Source organism: Apis mellifera, linkage group LG10, assembly GCF_003254395.2.
Source record: "Apis mellifera strain DH4 linkage group LG10, Amel_HAv3.1, whole genome shotgun sequence".
NCBI classification, from domain to species: domain Eukaryota; kingdom Metazoa; phylum Arthropoda; class Insecta; order Hymenoptera; family Apidae; genus Apis; species Apis mellifera.
The window spans coordinates 7,989,542-8,006,745 of record NC_037647.1 but is presented as its reverse complement, the minus strand read 5'-3'; the positions used below and the strand labels follow the sequence as shown (position 1 = coordinate 8,006,745).

The following is a 17,204-nucleotide window of genomic DNA, read 5'->3' as shown; positions in this document are numbered from 1 at the left end:
TCTAGGGCGATTGATTGTGTGGGTGTCGCGGTCGCTGCAGAGACGTCGAAGAGCGCCATCATCGTCTCGGCCGCCACGTGAATCGCAAACATTGAGAGGAGAATACTTGTAGCGTTGAATATCGTGTGGAACGAAGGCATCGGCATACGTGGCATTCGATCTCCTCCAACGATCGGCGTTACGCGTATACGCGTTCGTACGAATTAGCGCGTCCCGTGTCCCTTTTCTTTCGAAAAAATTCGTCCATCCTCGACTATGCTTGTGAAATTTTTCCTTGATCGCGCTTCGACGTTTTGAAAGGGATCGATTATCACCGTGACTCGACAGGCTCGACACTGTTTTACGTAGCTATAAAGAGGAAGAAGAAGGAAGAAAGAAGGGTGTTTTTTCTCGTGTACGATTCGAAAATGAGGAAGAAAGATCCCGAGGCCCAATACAGGGATATCCAGTGACATCTGTTTCCGTATGCGAAATTCCGTATATGAAATTCCGAAAACCGTTTCACAGAGGCCAGAAACATGACCACGTAGCCATTATTATCGCATCGTTCCCGATTGGTCGGGCGGCCGTCAACGCGACACTTGGCTCGTGCTGAAACGCGGACTGGCCCCTCTCTTTAAACGGCAGAAGCGTTATTCTACCTGCCGTTGTATAGAATCGTGTATTCCCCTGCAAAGTTCAAGAACCTGGGCTTCGTGTGTACGGCAGAAACGAGTGCACCAACGGCACCCGTGACCCGTTTTCGTTTTCAATCGATGTACTCGTGAACTGGGCCGCCTCGTCCGCTCGAAAACCTCGATACATCGCGAGGTGTTCGACCATCAAAACAGAGGAAACAGGGTAAACAAATCCGATCGTACACGCTATCTCGTACACGATACACAACAACCAGATACGAAGAGGTGTAGAGAGAGGGAAGAATCGGAGCATCAGTTTAGAGAGCATAGCGAAGGAGAGCAGTGCGCACATTCTAACCTCGCAGCCGCCATATCGAGGACGCGAGGAGAGGAAGCTCGTCGAAGGTCGCTTTCGAGCAACACCTGGGGACAATCCTCGTATCGTTCCATGCTGGCTTCGAGCGGAGAACTAGGACCGGGGACGGAAGAGAGAATGCGAGAACCTCCACACAGCCTGTGAAACATGATTTGTCATACAGATGCGGTCGCTGGTAATCGTACGACGAGAGACAACGACGACGAGGACACCGACGGAGACGAGGATCACGGATCTAGCCAACGTCGCGTCCATGCCTCATCGACGAATCTCGATGACGTTCGCATGAGAGGCAGCCTCGAGGCGGACGATAAGGCGCGCACGAACAAGGGGGTCCGGTGTCGAGCAGTGGCTTCCTCTTGTCCAGTCGAACGTTGGGCGAACGTGGTGGTCGTCGTCGTGGACGGGCTTCCAACCTTCGTACCGATCGTCACGGATCGCCGCTCGTGCTGTGACGTGCAGCAACACCAATACCACCACCACCACCACCACCACCACTACCACCAAAACAAACAACAACAACAACAACAAGAAGAGACGCGTGAAGAGAAACGACAGAAGCAGGACGCAAAAGCGCGAGCACGGTGTAATCTACGCTCGCCGAAGGCGTACCCGTGTTGTCGTGGCCAGCTGCGCCGATTACCAGGTGTCGGATGACTCCCCCCGTACGCTACAGCTTTCCCGTAGTCGTAGAAAGGACGCGATATCCCGTAGGAACGAGCGTTATCGCGCGGCGAGCGATCCTCGTCGCGGTACCTCATCGGCGGCGTCGTCGGTGCTGCGCCGGCCCGCGCGTCGCGCTAAATTCCTCGCGATTAGAGCTTCCCGTGCACGTTCCTATCTTACGTCCGTGATGGCGGCTGTACCTGATATGTCGCACCTCACCCCCGAGGAGAGGAGCACCATCGAGGAGGTTATAATAAGGCAGAAGCAGGAGGAGGAGAAGGAAAATGAGATTATGAGGTAGGTCGGTTTTTCCATCCAGACATTTTTTTTTTTTCTCTCTCTCTCCGATAATGATGCTGGGATTAGCGTTGATATCCTACTATCCTCGTGTGCTGTATCTATTTATTACTTTTTTTTTTTTTTTTTATTAACCTCGCTTTTTTTCCTTCTTTTATTAATTTCTTTTTTTTTCCCCCCATTATCATTATAATTATGTGGAAAAAGTTTTTAAAGACACATAATCTTTGCATTTATTTTGTATCCAATGAGATGAGATGAGAAATTCATCGTCAATTCATCTTTGATCTATCAAAGAGTGAGCAAGAGTAAGAGAGATAGTGGTATGCGAAATACATTTTTTTTTTATTAGAAATATCTTTTTTTTTTTTTCCAACTCGCTTCGAAAATGAAAAAACGTAAAATGATTTCTAAAGAACGTTCGCTTTTATCAATTTTATGCCTAGATTGCCGTAGTTTATTTTTCTTTGCAAATCACGCAAATATCATCACGCCTTCCTCCCTGAAAAATCAGATGCCTTTGTATCGCCTCTCTAAACAGTAAACAATAAAACGAGCAAATTCAGGGGCGAAGAAATACCACAAGTAGTATAAAGTCTGAATGGTCAGGCAGGCTAGGCAGAGCTACAAAAATGTGACCATGGACGGTCACGCGTCGTTGATCAGAATTACTGAACGAGCGAAACGATGTCCGATCGATCCAATACGTGTATTTCTTGACCAGAGTCCCCTCCGACGGCTTTCCGCCTATTTTCTCCACTTTACCTGCTCGTTAGTCCTTGACCGTTTTATATCCATCGCATCTTCCCTTATTCCCTATTTAGATATTCATTCCGTTACCTCGGATGATTATCCCATCGATTCTCATCATATCGCTACCTCGCTTCTCATACTCGTAATCTAAATTATTATTATTATTAAACGAAACAATTTATCTCGTTTCGATCCAAGTGAAATTACCGCGATGAAGTTTCGACTCGAAAATAAAAAGTTTCACTTTTTAATTTCACGCTTCGCGTATAAATACGCTGGAAACGTAGCGTATCCGTTTTAAATCTCGACTAAACAAACTACCCCCGGCCTTAAACTTTTCCAACCAACGCCGAAAGGAATCAACGAAAACTGACCCTTTTAACAGGCAACCTACTACTCCCCCCTACACCTATTTGCAAGAGGCAGCCGGTGATGGATGCGCCAGCAGCCTCATTCGCATGTAATTACGGTGCCAGAGTCGCAGCGAGGCGACGCCGAGGAAAATGGACGGTGTTCTTCGAGGAAGGCGTTTTATTGATAGGTTGTCGCTGATGGAAAACGGGAACGTGAGAAAGCAGTCGAGCGGGGAATGGAGACAGACGTAGAGCACGAGAGAAAGAGAGAGAGAGAGGGAGGGAGAATGAGAAAGGGTGAGCCAGTGCGAGACAGAGGGAAGGAGACAAAGAACACGGGGGATAAAAGAGGAGTGAATCGAGAAAGAAATAGAGAGAGAGGAGGGGATAGGCACCGAGAGAAAGGGAGAAGAAGAAGCGAGAGAGTAATGAGGAAAGCGTGCTTTGCCATACCGATGCGAGATCATGTAATGTGGACGACAAGTACGTGTAGGGACGCATGTAAAATGCAAGGCAGCGAGCCTTGACGTGGCTCGGTAACGAGCTGCTGTAGTTGCACAGGGTATGCATAGGGTATGCAGCCCGTGGATGGAGTGTGAAAGGGGTTGGATTGCCACGGTAAATTCTTGGATCCTGAAATATAGAAGGCTGGACCCACGCGCGAAAGGATGGCGCCGCGTTTTAACGGTGGTAGCCCCGGGATTATCGCTACGTGGGTTACGTTCCTCCCCTCTCCCCACCCTCGCAGTATCCCACCAGCCCTCTTTGACATCGCGATGATAATTTTAGTCCTCGGTACGGATCCTCGTCGCCGCATCCGAAGGTAACACGCGCAAAAATAGACGCGTAACCTTTTCTTCAACCCCCTTCAGGCTGCTTCGTGCGTGCCCCCACCGATATAATTTTCTGATGTAATCGAAACGAGTTTCTCGAACGAACTCCAATTTCTCCACCACCTTTCGCATTCAACAATTGTCGTGTAACAATTGTCGATATTTTTTCTCTTTCTTTCTTTTTTTCTTCCCTCCTCCCTCTTCCATCCGTGGATATTGTAAAACTCGGGTACAATAGACGAGGCGTAAAGTTTGAGGCGTGAAAAAAAAAGGAAGAAGAAAAAAAAAAATACGAAGCGGCGAGTCTAACGGACGGAAGTTTCGACGTGTCGAGCAAAGATCGGGGAGAGGGTGGGATTCTTTGTTCGAGGCGAGGCACGTAGCCGGGGACATCGTGTGAAAAGTCGCGTAGCGCGGATTTTGTGGGACGGAAAAGTCGCGCGTAAATCACGGTTGGTGTTCGTTAAGTAACCTACATTTCTGCGCCCGCTCCTCTCTCCCTTTGATCTGCTTCTCTTTCGTCGCGGAAGAATTTTTTTTTCTTTCCTTTTCTTTCTTTCTTTTTTTTTTTTTTTTTTTCTCTCCTCCAGATAAATCGTGTCTCGAGGAAACGCGGTTGGTTGCAACGCGACGACGAGCCGTTTCAACTCGACCGATCGTCGTCGCGTGTTCGTGAGTCGCGCGCGATTATTGGTAAAGCAATTAGAGTAACGTGGGCGGGCGCACGTACACTGTGTGTCTCTATACCTATACGTATATATATATATATATATATATATATATGCTTTGTGACATGCAGCCACGACCTTTGACTCGATCGGCAAACTCAAGATTTAGGTTACCGCTCGTAGCCCGTAGCTCGCTACTGTTTCCATGCAAATTTCCGCTACGAAACTCCATCGACTGCCGTCTACGTGTTTAATATAGGCGGATCTTCCCTCCCCGTGCAACGAGGTAACGGTGGAAAGTGGATAACGATCGAAAGGAATTCGACGGAAATTTGTTGGCTCGCGTCTATTTCACGGGGATCCAAGTTCGAAACCGTTGGTGCCAACAACCCTCCCGATTCCCAACTTTCCTTCGTCCCCGCGTACACGCGATCCGGAGACATTGTGGCGATGGTGGAGTACACGTGCCAAGTATTCCTATCTTTCATTTTCCTCCATCTTTCGCCCTAACCTACTTGGCTTGCAGATCTATCTCTTGCCCGGGCCTGCTCGTCATCCTCATCCCTTGTGATTAGAGTGGTTAACATTGTTTACGAGTACCGCTCTTCTCAAAGAAAATTCTCTCGTGATGGGGATGCACGCTCGTTGAAATTAGTTATTCGGGAAGGAGGAGGGAGAGATGGAAAATTACTACGTACAGATTGAGCGTATCAGAATTTCTCGACGGCAAAGTACAAAACGTACTAAGCTGGGTGTAGATAGAATAAATCGATGACATCGGTCACATTCCATTCCAGTTCAATCACCTCGCCGATAAATCGACTCTCGACGGTATTAAAGTCTGACCATTCTCTCCTAAGTACTTACAATATTCCCATAATTTCCTCCATTAATCGAACGAATTATCATTTCGCTCCTTCCTTTCAATAATCCCATCCACTTTTTGAAATCGAATACCTTAACAAAATCCCTTTCCTCGAACATCGTTTAAGGAACGAGACAGAACAAGCGCGAATTTTTCATCGATCAGATTATATCCCTGCATCGTCCATCGGATTGATAGTAATAAAATTTCTTTGCCACCTGTTATCTCCGCCGGTTCTATCGACACCAGTCTACCATCGTTTATACGATGCATAAATAGGAAGACTATAGTCGACATCTAGTTTCTAAAGTGTATGACACAATAAGACGAGAATGCATTCGCACGAAGATTGAACTTATCGAACTCAATCTTCTATTCTCTTTGTTTGTTCGAGCCGACGATTCCCGATATCTACAATAATACGTAAGCCCTCTCTCTCCGCTCGATATCGGAGAGTTAGCAGAGTCTCGAAGAGAATAGTTGGGAGGATGAAAATGATCGATGGTTGTTTCGGTCTCTCGAGTCTCGAAAATCATCGGTGAAAGCGGAAACGAGCGAGGGTTGAAAAAACGTCGCGCTGCGAATTAGTTACGCGGCTGGAATTAAGTAGCTGTTGGCTAATAAACGAAATCACGGCGGGGAGGGGGGAGATAAAAGTGGAGCGACGCCGTTGCTGCAATTTGCAGAAAAATCTCGGCTCGACGAAGGACGATTGTCGGTTGAATTTTAATGGCGGGCCAGGGGGCGGAAAGGGAGGTAGAAGAGACAGATCTCTGTATCTTAGCTTTGTTCGAACCTTCCGAAAATTGAGGATCCGCAATTATCGAGGAGTCTAATGGCGACTCGTCTCTTCTGAAACCAACCTCCCACGCTCGAAGAAGCTGGCTTTTTCTCCTCTCCGTTTTCCTCCTTTCCACTTGCTATCCGTTCTCGAAGCTACGTAAGAAAGGGTTGTTAGAATGCAACTGAGCACGTACGTATACAAACGCGTTTACATATTTATACACGAGGCTGGATACGAACACGTCTTCCCATCTCTTCTTCTTTTTCGACGAGTTCCTACTCGAATGCAACGTGCGTCTAGTTTAGTCTGTAATTTGCATACGATGTCGACTGTTTCTAAATTTGATCTCCTCCTCCCGTTTCATCCACTCCCGCGTTTCGAATGAAAGAACTCGATGAAATAATGCTCTTCTAAATCGATCGGAATTGTCGGAATAACGATTTCATCGTTAACCTTCTCAAATCTATCGATCTCTTCTCCTTCGAAAGTAAATCTCCTTCGTTTTCGTTTCATTCGTTCGAAGATGGATTAATTATTCTTCCTTAACGTTTGCAGACGGAAGCAGGACGAGGTGAAGATCCTCGAGGAAAGGATACGTGCCTGCTCGGAGAAACACAAAAAGGCGGGAGTGGAGCTGCACGCCACGTGTCACATATGCCTGAAAACCAAGTTCGCCGACGGCGTCGGTCACATCTGCAACTACTGCAGCATCCGGTGCTGCGCACGCTGCGGCGGAAAGGTCACTCTACGGTCGACCAAGGTAGGGGAGAGATCGGGAAAGAAACGGCAAGATATATTATCCGGAGGAATCGAGCCCTCTCCTCGGTCTAATTCCCCTCACTGTTTTTTTTTCTTTCTTTCTTTCTTTCTTTCTTTTACGCTCGCGTTTCACGCCCCGACACTCAAGGGTGGAGTTCAGACTGACTAATTGCCTCCAACTTTCCACTGTTCGATCCGCTGTCGTTGAACTTTCCACGGATACACCTGGCCTGAATATCGGTTATCTCGCATCGCACCGGCTGTCCTTTAAAGTTTCCAACGCGATATTTGCGCATCGATATCGCGCAATCGACCAAGTATACTCGCCGTCTTCGTATTTTCCCCAAATTACCCCCAATTTTTGAAAGCTTTAAACGCGTTACTTTTTCTCTTTTTCTTTTTTTAACCGGACGTTAAGAAGAGTTTCAAAGCGCAAGACGGCAGGATAATCCGTTATTTTTCTTTTAATTACGGGGAAGCTACTTAAATTTAGTGAACATCTACGCTTTGAGGGATCACAAGTTTTATTTGTCACCACGCGCCGGTCAGGTCTAGCGCGACCAAAAAAAAAAAAAAGATTCATTACCTAAATGAAGGGATCAAAGGAAAATCCTCTGTGACGGTGCATTCGGTACGCGAGCACCGGAAACGGAACCTTGCTTCTCGTGACATTTCGCGTTCTTTTCACGCCATTTTCGAAAATCCAAATAAATTCTCCCTAGACGGGAAATATATTTAAATTATAATCCTTTTAATTGCAAATCGATCGTTCAACTTTTTCGATCGGTCCAACGAATTTCCCCGTACGCGGTATCGTTTGAACGATAACGCGAGAGGATTCGTTTAAATTTTCTAGGAAATAATCGGCGCGAGAGTAGGAGAGGAGAGACGTCATCACAGGTCGATAAACGAGATTGTCGATCGTGCACGCGAAGGTCCCCCCCCCACGCGAATCGATGGCGTGAAAACCGGCCCGAAAACCAGAGAGTCACTGGCTCGACCCTCCCCACTGATAACTCTGATCAATGGGATCTGGAGTGCACCAGAAACGGAAGCAAATCACGATTCTCCTTTGAACTGTTATCTCGTCATATATTTCTCGATGGAACTCTCGCACTTCCTCGTTGCACGAAGAATATCTCTAAATAAAATAGAGATCCGGTTAATTCGAAAAAGATTTACACATTTTTTTCCATTTGTGAAAGTGTGAAAATTTTCTAAACTAGCCAAAAGAGTGGAGGCGAAATTTTTTTGTTATGCATAAAGAATAATAATAATAATAAGGGAGGGAGGAAAGGTAAGAGGGAAAAACGAAGAAACGTTGAAAAATTAGATCGATATCGAAGGCAATAGCGGTGGAAGAGGCGTTTAATGGCGTAGGAAGGTCTCGTTCTCGCGTTATCGAAGATTCCAGCGATTTCACGCAGTTCCATCCTCTCGATGTTCGCGGAAAATTGGATCCGCGCCACCGTGATTTATCGCGTCTTGAGGGCGGCCCATTTATTCTCTAAGCGGAGGGGGGGGAGGGAAGATTTCGAAACACGTCTTTGTCGCGACTCCACACACACACACACAAACACACACACACATCCTCTCTCCCTCACCTCCCCTCGGTGTGGCCGGCGTTAAAAGTGCAAGCCAGGAAATGTCAACTTCCTGGAAACAATTAAGAGCGGTCGGGTATCGGGAAAGACGATAACGGCCGCGTATCGCTTGAAATACGTGGAAATAATTGACCTATAGCGGCACTCTGCCCCCTCCTCCCTTTGCCCAACTCTCACCAACCCCCGCCGGCCCCCTTTCTCCGTGCTATACCAATTAACCCTTATCGCGAACGCGCGCGCGTGTAGCGTATGTGGGCGTAAAGCCATCGTTAAATAGCGAATAGCGTTTCCCGCCTGTTTTGCGCCTCTATTTCTCCAGTCTGATCGCCCGATTTCCATAGGATTTTCATCGTCAATGGGAGAAGGAAGGGATGCTCTTTCTTCTCGCATTTCCTCGAGAAGATTTTATTTCTCTTGCTCTCTCTCCCTCTCTCTCTCTCTCTCTCTCTCTCTCTCTATATATATATATATATATATATATATATATATATATATATATATATATATATATTCTTCGATATCCTCTCGTTCGTTGAAACGATATCGATGATAATTGGATAAATGGAAGGATGGATACGATGGAAAGCTTGTTGTTGGATTGTTGTTGTTATAATTAATTGTATCGGAAGTTATTTTCGAAATATTGGAACAAGATTATAAGATAAGATTATTCGATGGTAATTGAATTGATCGTCGAAACTTCGCCTCGATTTTATATATATATATAATTAATCTCATGAATTTTCCATGATATCGCAATAAATGTATTATTTTGAAGCAACGTTGGGGAATAAAGGGAGAAATTTTCTGCAAGGATATATCTATATAGAAAAAAGAGAGGAGAGGGGGGGAATCCGGGAATGGATCGCGTAATTCGATTAAAGGTGACAGTAGTTTAGTCAACGATTCTTCGGGCATGCCACGATTCCATTTATTCGATTCCGTTACGCAAGGCGAGGAGAGATAATTTAACTTCGTTTTTGAAAGTGGCGCATCCGGGGGAGAGGAGGAAATAAGAGCCGCTACACGTACATATCCACAGCGAAATATAATACGCGCGCGCGTTTCATCCCGGCCGAGGGGGTTGGTATAATAATAGAGGCAGACGCGAGGAACTTCGGTTTACAACTTCCTGCAAGTTTATTGGCTTTCGTCGTACTTTGCCGCGGCTTAAGAAACGGAAGATTGGCTGTGCAGTCGGTTAAAGCGAGCCTCGCGAGGGGGAGCAACAATTTACGATACTTTCGAAAATATTTAATCTTCGATTCAACGCCTTTCCCTTTGAAATACTTCCAGCTGGAAGTATCTCGCGCCAGCCAGATACCTTCCTTGCGTCTCCGCTCGCGAACAGGAGATTCATCGATCGATTCCCCGACTTCTTCCTCCCGCGATAACCAATCCCCAATGTCTCGAGGAGAATTCCCCGGTTTAATACACCCGAAAAATATATAGGACAGGCCGAAAAGAAGAGAGACGGCACGTGCGTGTCACCCGGTGAACGAGTAACTCCTACACACACACATATACATATACGCACGCACAGTGAGCCAGGGCCACACGCAAGTACGATGATAAACGTCACGGCGCGCGTTACGACATCATCGATCCGCTGGAACGAAACGCTTGTACGTTTCTTTGGGGAGCGCTGACTGTGGAGAGAGAGAGAGAGAGAGGGGCGAGGCACGATACGCGAGATTCGTTCAATTACACGAATTTTCTAACCAAAAGAACTGGTTCTTCGATTCGAAATTTGAACGAACTTTTTTCAGTTCCTTCTTCTTTTCCCTTCTCCTTTTTCCTCCCTGTTATCATTACGCACGATCAAATCTTTCCTTCCCCTCCTTTCTCTTCTTTCTTTCGATTTCCCTTCGGCCACCGCGGTTCCGTCTCTCTGCGTGGGAGAGAGCCTATGAATGGGGCGCGTCCCTGCGTGACGTCACGTTCAGGGTAGGGGGCTGGGGTCAGGAATGAAGCGCGGGGTGGACGAAGGTGTGGGTGGCGGAGGATGGATGTCGGGCGGCGTGCAGGGGGCGAAACGTGACGCAACATATTGATCTAAGTTTCGTAGGGAGAATTACAGTCCATGATGGGGAGGACACCGGCGGAGGGGTGTCGCGGATAGGGAACGGAATACAAGGTGGCCGGTAAATTTACGCTGTTCTTTGTTTCATAACGATCGTGCGCGAGCGCGTGTGCGTGCGTGCGTGCGTGTATATTTTGGTGTGCCGTTGATGGAGGGGAAGGAGTGGCTTTGAAGCTGCCGCACGCGTGGGTGGAAGGCGAGGAAAGGAAGGGGAGAAGCGTATTGCTCACCGGGGCCGTTGCATTTCTGTTAATGAAATTAACGCGGATTGAGCGTTCCTCGGGAAGGCTATCATTAATCGAAACGGCTACGAAGTTTAGGATATACGATTCACTATGATTCACGGGGGAGTGAATAAAATTGCACAGCGAGTGAAACGATTCGAGAAATCTTTTCTCGAAAGATTGGTAATAATAATCGAAATCGTATATTTTTTTTTTTTTCGCTTTCTCTAGAATTCCATTTGTTATCCGTTTCTATTCGCGCAACGAGGCGCAACGTCGTACAACGTCGATCGCATAGTTGGCGTGGATCTATCGAATTACCGCGATTTTCGATTAATGACCAGATCGTTTCGGAATTATCGAAGATCCAGGCGGAGCAATGAATAGCTGCAAAAGCGTCTGTGGGACGCTCGAGGGCGGCTCCAAAGTTCTGTGTCGATCCATTGTGCGCCCGTGTTGGACCGAGTGCACGCGTGTATCCCTGGTATTTATGTCAGAGGAGGCTGGGATTGACGGTAATTCTAATCGAACGGTGTTCGAGGAAGTATCCTTCGTTCCAACACGGCATTCCAGCCCGTATCTTCGCCATCTCGTTCCTCTCACGATCGATCCCTCACCTACGCGACTTCTTCCTTCCTTCGACCGTTCGAAAATCGTTCCTCGTGTCGTTTGTCCAATTGTCTCGCGACTCGATCGTCTCGCAAATTCTCAAAAATTTCAACCCCTTCCATTCGTATTCACGATTATTCGTATAATTATTTAGCTCGAATCGAGTCAATCTTGGGAAATTCGAAATTGGACCTGTCTTCGAAGATATAATTGAAACGATTTTGGTGTATTTTGGGGTTTTTGGGGTTGAGGATGATCGAATGATTAAACGCGTGCTCGCGTGATTCTCGTAACGAGGTCCGCATCCCGTAAAATAAACCGCTGGTAATTGAAAGTTTTGGCAAGTTTCGGGTACCTGGTCGAGGCATCTGTCGTCCCTCTCGTGGGACGGGGGAGGGGTTTCTTCCTCTTTCGGCCGAATCGGGCAATCGGAGTCTTCACGTGACGCGTGTATGTAGGACAGTTGAAAAGTTCGGGCAGCAAAGTTTCGACGCTCGTGACGCTAATGCACGGCGGTGGTATACGGTTGTTCCACGAAAAATCGAGAAGCGGAAAGGTCGAAGTTGTTCAGAGAGACCGTAAAGCGTAACTTCGAAACGAGGGGGAACGAGGCTCGATCACGAAGACTTTGCATAGTAATTAGGTGTTTTACGTAGGTGTGTGCAACGCCCACAAACTTTTTTCCGTACGTAATCAGACGCATCGACGATTGCCTCGTTAGTCGTCTGAAAAATCGTGACTCCACCTCTCCTCCCTTCCCTTTCCCTCCCCCTCCTTTGATCCAAGTTCATTCAGCGTTTGCATAAATCTCATAATTAAGTCGGGGAGGGAAACACAGTTACCCTCGATTATTCCTTCGTTTCGTTGGGACGAATTACCATAATCCGTGGAAATTATGTGGAAGGCGCGAGGCCAGAGGTCTCTCGTTTGCCAGGCCATTCTTTGCTATTATGCTTAAGCATGATTTCAGGCTGGAAAGGCTTGAAAGGATCGTCGTCGATGCGACGCGTCTGTGAGGAGACATGGCCGCTAGTTGGCTTGAAGGGTCGTCTGAGCACCGATGCCACTCGCCAACTAGACTTTATTATCTGAAAACTGAAACTCTTGTCCACTATCTTGCCCCTCTTCAAACCTTTCCTTCCTCTTTTGCCTTTCTCTTTCCGCCTCTCTTCGAAATATTCTCACTCTTCTTCCGGCATTCAATGCCTCCCCTCCCGCTTTAGACGGGGAACTCTGTCTCTCTTTCCGCGTTGCAAAAGATCCTCTTACGCTCGACGATTCGCGTACATCTCGTTAGGAATGAAAGAGCTCGACAGCTCCTTGGCGCCGCGATCGTCGTTTGCCTCGCCAGTTTACCGAGAGTTTCGATCGACACCATCAAAACTCCTCTATCCCACTACAATCTCAAACTCTTCCTTTCATTCCTTTCTCCCGTCGATTTATCGACTACTGTATATCCGAACCAAGTTCCTCGACCGAACGATCGAACGGTAGAGAAGATATGAAAATTTTTCAACAAAACGATTTCGAAACGGAGAAAATCATTGCCGATCCATCGAGGAATCGAGGATCGTCTTCGATCGTCTTCGATCGTTTCGAAATGAATGATTCGTTAATCGAGCATTTATTTATCGGCGTGACGAGTTATCGGATTGGCTTGAACGAGCGTATCGATCCCCCGGTTGTCGTACTCGAGGCAACGAGACGTCAACGTCCAACGTCGATGTCTTTCCGCGTCATCGTCGTCATTGTCTGGTCTCGACTCCGGCGGCGTCGGTTGACACACAGGATCGCGCGTACACACAGGGGCCCCCGTGATAAAGTAATCCGAATTAATTGGCCCCTAATTAATTAATGCAAATCACGGGCAACTCGCCTCGAGCCGGCAAACTAATGATCATTTACGTTACGCCCGGCCACGCAACGCCGTGCTCTCGTTCCTTTTCGTCCACGACCACCACCGCTATCACCCTCGGCAGGCGTAACGGCGGAAGGAGGGGTGAGACGACTCGAGGGCCACCTCGTTCCTCCACATCGACTCCTCCACCACCACCACCACTACCACCACCACTACCAGCGACAACAGTTTTTCTCTTTTTAGGCTGCGGAAAATAGCGCACACGTACGTACGTACGTACGTACGGAATGTTCGGGCGAAAAGGATAGGACCGGCAGCACAGGGATGAGCGAGAGAGGGTGGTGGAAAGGGGTTGAGCTCTTGACATATTGCTACCTAGGCAACTCGACGAAGTGCTCTTCACCCACCCCTCCCCACCCCTCCCTCTCTCTCTCTCTCGCCTATCTTTCCCGCTTCGTTTCTCGCTCAGCTCCTCCCTCCTCCCCCAGCCACCCTCCTTCTCTTTCGTTTCCTTTTTTTTCTTTTTTTTTTTTTTTTTTCGCCTGTGCAACCCTTTCTCTTCCCTTTCTTGTTCGATGCACTCTCTGTTCCACGGCCGGGCCGCCAGTCTGCAGCGAGGTACGGTCGGGGTTGCAAGCACCTCGAGGAAAAAAATAACGACGCGCGGTTTTTCTCGCGGATGCACGCGCGTCGCCATCCGCTCGACCACTCGAGAACATCGAGAACCATGTCGAGACGGGAGCACGTATCCCCGAATTTTCGCGTACCGCGCGAACGACTCGTTCTTCCTTCGTCGAGCTCCGTGTTCAGCCGCGCGTTCTCGCGTCCGAATACGTCGACGTAACGTCATGCACCTCCTACGTTTGTAAAGTATATATTTTTTTATCATTGACGATGAATCTTGCCGATGATTCTCGAAGGACCGTTCCGTTCTCCGTGTGCAAGTGAAGAAGGATATTTTTAGATATTCTGCTCCTCCCTCCTCCTCCTCCTCCCCTTTCCCTCCTTTTCCTATCTCCCACTCCTCCTCCAATGCGTTAACGTGCACGTGCAGTGAAGAAATCGCGTCGCAACTATCGAAATAATTGCATCGCGCCAGCTTTGGAGAAGCATTTCCGACAAACCCTCCACTTTTCATCGGGAAAACTGTGTTCTTCACTTATTAAACGGCGGCGGGCAAGAAGGTAAAAATAAATTCCACGGGCTCGCATTTAAAAACTGGGACACTTAGGAGGGACGAAATATCTGTCTGTCGTCTAAAGAGATCGTTATTTTATATATATATATATACTCGTTCTTCTCACTTTGTCAAACCTCGAGATTACGACTCTATTACTCTTTTTCTCTTTAATCGATGTTCATGCTCTTCAGAACTACTCGTACTGGATCTCGTTCTATCGCCTACGCGGTAAGAAGAATTTTCGTACGTCAACCTCTTGCACGTATACATACGCACGCGCATGCACACACACACACACATACAGAATCGGATAAAGGGTATATTAAAGTATTATTTATGTAACAGGCTCCCAACCTGTTAAAGCAATCATTACTGCTTTTTACGTAATGCGACGCCGGCTGTTTTGTAATTACCGTTATATACGCGAGAAACTCTCGATTCGTCCTCGCGAAAATCGTTCTCTCCCTCCCCCATATTTCTATATTATACGAATCTCGTCTATTTATTCTCGTCTACGGGCCGAATACGCGCGTTCCACCTTCTCGTTACGCAAACGAGATCCGATAATAACAGGGAACAGGTTGATGTAAGTCGGCCGATTCGTTGGGTAGAAAATAGATGATCAGAGGATGATCGTTGTTTCAATACGATACGATTACGTGATACGAGTTAGTGCCTCGTTTCGAATAATCGCGCTTCTCATCGGGAGAGCGATGATTGAGATTTTTGAGAAATTAATTCCTTCTCACGCGACACGTCTCTCTGATCCATCCTAGAGAAATTGAAGAAGAAGGAGAGAAAAAAGAAAAGGAGAAATAATTCAACGGTTTTTTTTTCTCTCCTTCTTCTCGCGAATAATTCTTAAAACTCTTCTCGCTAAGCTCCCCTCTCTCTCTCTCTCTCTCTCGCTCGATTGCCTCTCGACGAGTAAATCAGGCGGAACGTTTCCCGGCTAAGGTGCGATCGCAGCTGATTCGCGTCGTGCCTAATAGAAGCAAACACGTTTTCATTTCCACCAGCCGTCCTCGGCCCGCGGATTAGCGGAATACGGAACGGGATTGGATATTCATCGAATAACGATAATGGACAACGATAATTGTGCAAATGGTCCGCGTGGTCGATCGCGTATCGATTCATGATGATATTCACGCGCCAACTACAACCATACGTGCCTCTCGACCATTTTCTTCCCTTTGAAATTCACGAAACGGGTGAATAATCGGGGAAGGGAAAATTGTTCTTCCTCTCGTCTCGCTTTAATCGACCTCGTTTTCTACTTGCCCATGAAAAGAAGACTTTTTAATCCCCCAACTGATTACATCGCGTATCTACGAAAATTAAAATATATATCGTAACAATATCGATAATAATATTAGACAAAATAATTATGCGTTATACGCCATAGAATGCATCTTCAACGAAGAACCGAATGAAGTTGGATCAATGTATAATCATACGTGACAGTGCATCTTCAACGACGAATCGATAATCAATCTAGAAGGAAGGAATTATAAGAATAGGGAATTATAAGAATAAATATCGGATGGAAGTGGAGGAAGAATCGAGGGAACGAAAAACTCGGACGCGTGTTTTAATCCCGCCAACTTTACGACATTCCTGCCGGCCGTAATTCAAGGGGAGCAGCCCCGTGTCCTTGCGGCACGGTTGTTGTTCACGCCATTATAGTTGGTACAATAACACGCACGTGAATGGGCAAGTGGAAAGTGTTATCGATGGGAACCGGCATGGGCATTGTTTTATGGTTTGCCTCTAAATGGTCCATCCATCACGCTTTATCTTGATGGAGTATTCCGCCCCGCCTATTCATCCTTCAAAACGCTCCCAGTTACCGCCACGGCCGCAGCTAGCCCCCGCTAATTATTAGCCCCTTTCTCGTTCATTGTGCCGACGCGGTGAATGGTCGTACACGAAGAATGCGCTTTTCGTCCACTCGAGACGCTCGATTTCCCCTCTCCTTCCACTCGTCGAACTCCTCGACGCGTACTTTCCTGCGTCTCTCCGACCACCGACGCTCCAATTACCCGGCTGGAAAATAGCGGAAAGCGCGGCTGTATCGCGCTCCCATCGATCGCGTTCCCATCGTCGTCGTCCCGGATTATCGACGTCGTCCAGACGAGACGTTTCGATAATCGTTGCAAAGCGAGGCGCAACGATTACTTTCCTTCGAACGATATTTTTCGTTGCACGGTCGGATCTCCGCTCCGATTTAATTTAACGTTAAACTCTGGCAAGCTGGCAAGGATTTGCATAAGATTTGCCCGAGGCGAGACCAAGGAGAGATTTCGTTAAAGGGGATTTCGCAATAATTTCTTTCTCTCTCGAGGATTCGGCAGCCGAAAACTGGAGCCGAGTATCGTACGGATCGTATATCACGGACGCGGCTTCGCTTGTCCCCTCCGGCTGTCGTGTATTTTTAACGCCGTTCTCCTCGTCGTTGCGAGCTCGACAAATACTGCGAGCTCGAAAGGGTGTCGCTTCAAGCTTGAAGAAGACAGCGCAAATCTGTTCCGTCCACTGTCCATTCGCCTCGAGTTTTTTAAGAACTCGAGAATTGAATCGAAACTCGCTCGTCATCCGCTTACACGTTTCAATTAGCATCGACTTCCTATAGATAATTTCCTATTAATATCCTCGCTACAAGCGGTGACCTGGAT

General features: G+C 47.3%; 1 protein-coding gene across 17 annotated transcripts in view; it reads left to right on the top strand.

The window, feature by feature from the left end:
* The first annotated feature begins 1,815 nt into the window (after positions 1 to 1,815).
* The window catches only part of LOC410001 (regulating synaptic membrane exocytosis protein 2), a 64,591-nt gene continuing 49,202 nt past the window's right edge, over positions 1,816 to 17,204 (top strand). For 16 of the 17 annotated variants that reach the window (XM_016914348.2, XM_016914343.2, XM_016914346.2 and 13 more), the window contains exons 1-2: positions 1,816 to 1,956; positions 6,768 to 6,972. In XM_016914348.2, the coding sequence (XP_016769837.2) occupies positions 1,847 to 1,956; positions 6,768 to 6,972 (315 nt within the window). In that variant the 5' untranslated portion in view covers positions 1,816 to 1,846. Of the gene's footprint in view, positions 1,957 to 6,767; positions 6,973 to 13,944; positions 14,534 to 17,204 lie in introns of those variants that run through there. The other variant, XM_016914349.2, reaches the window with a different exon arrangement.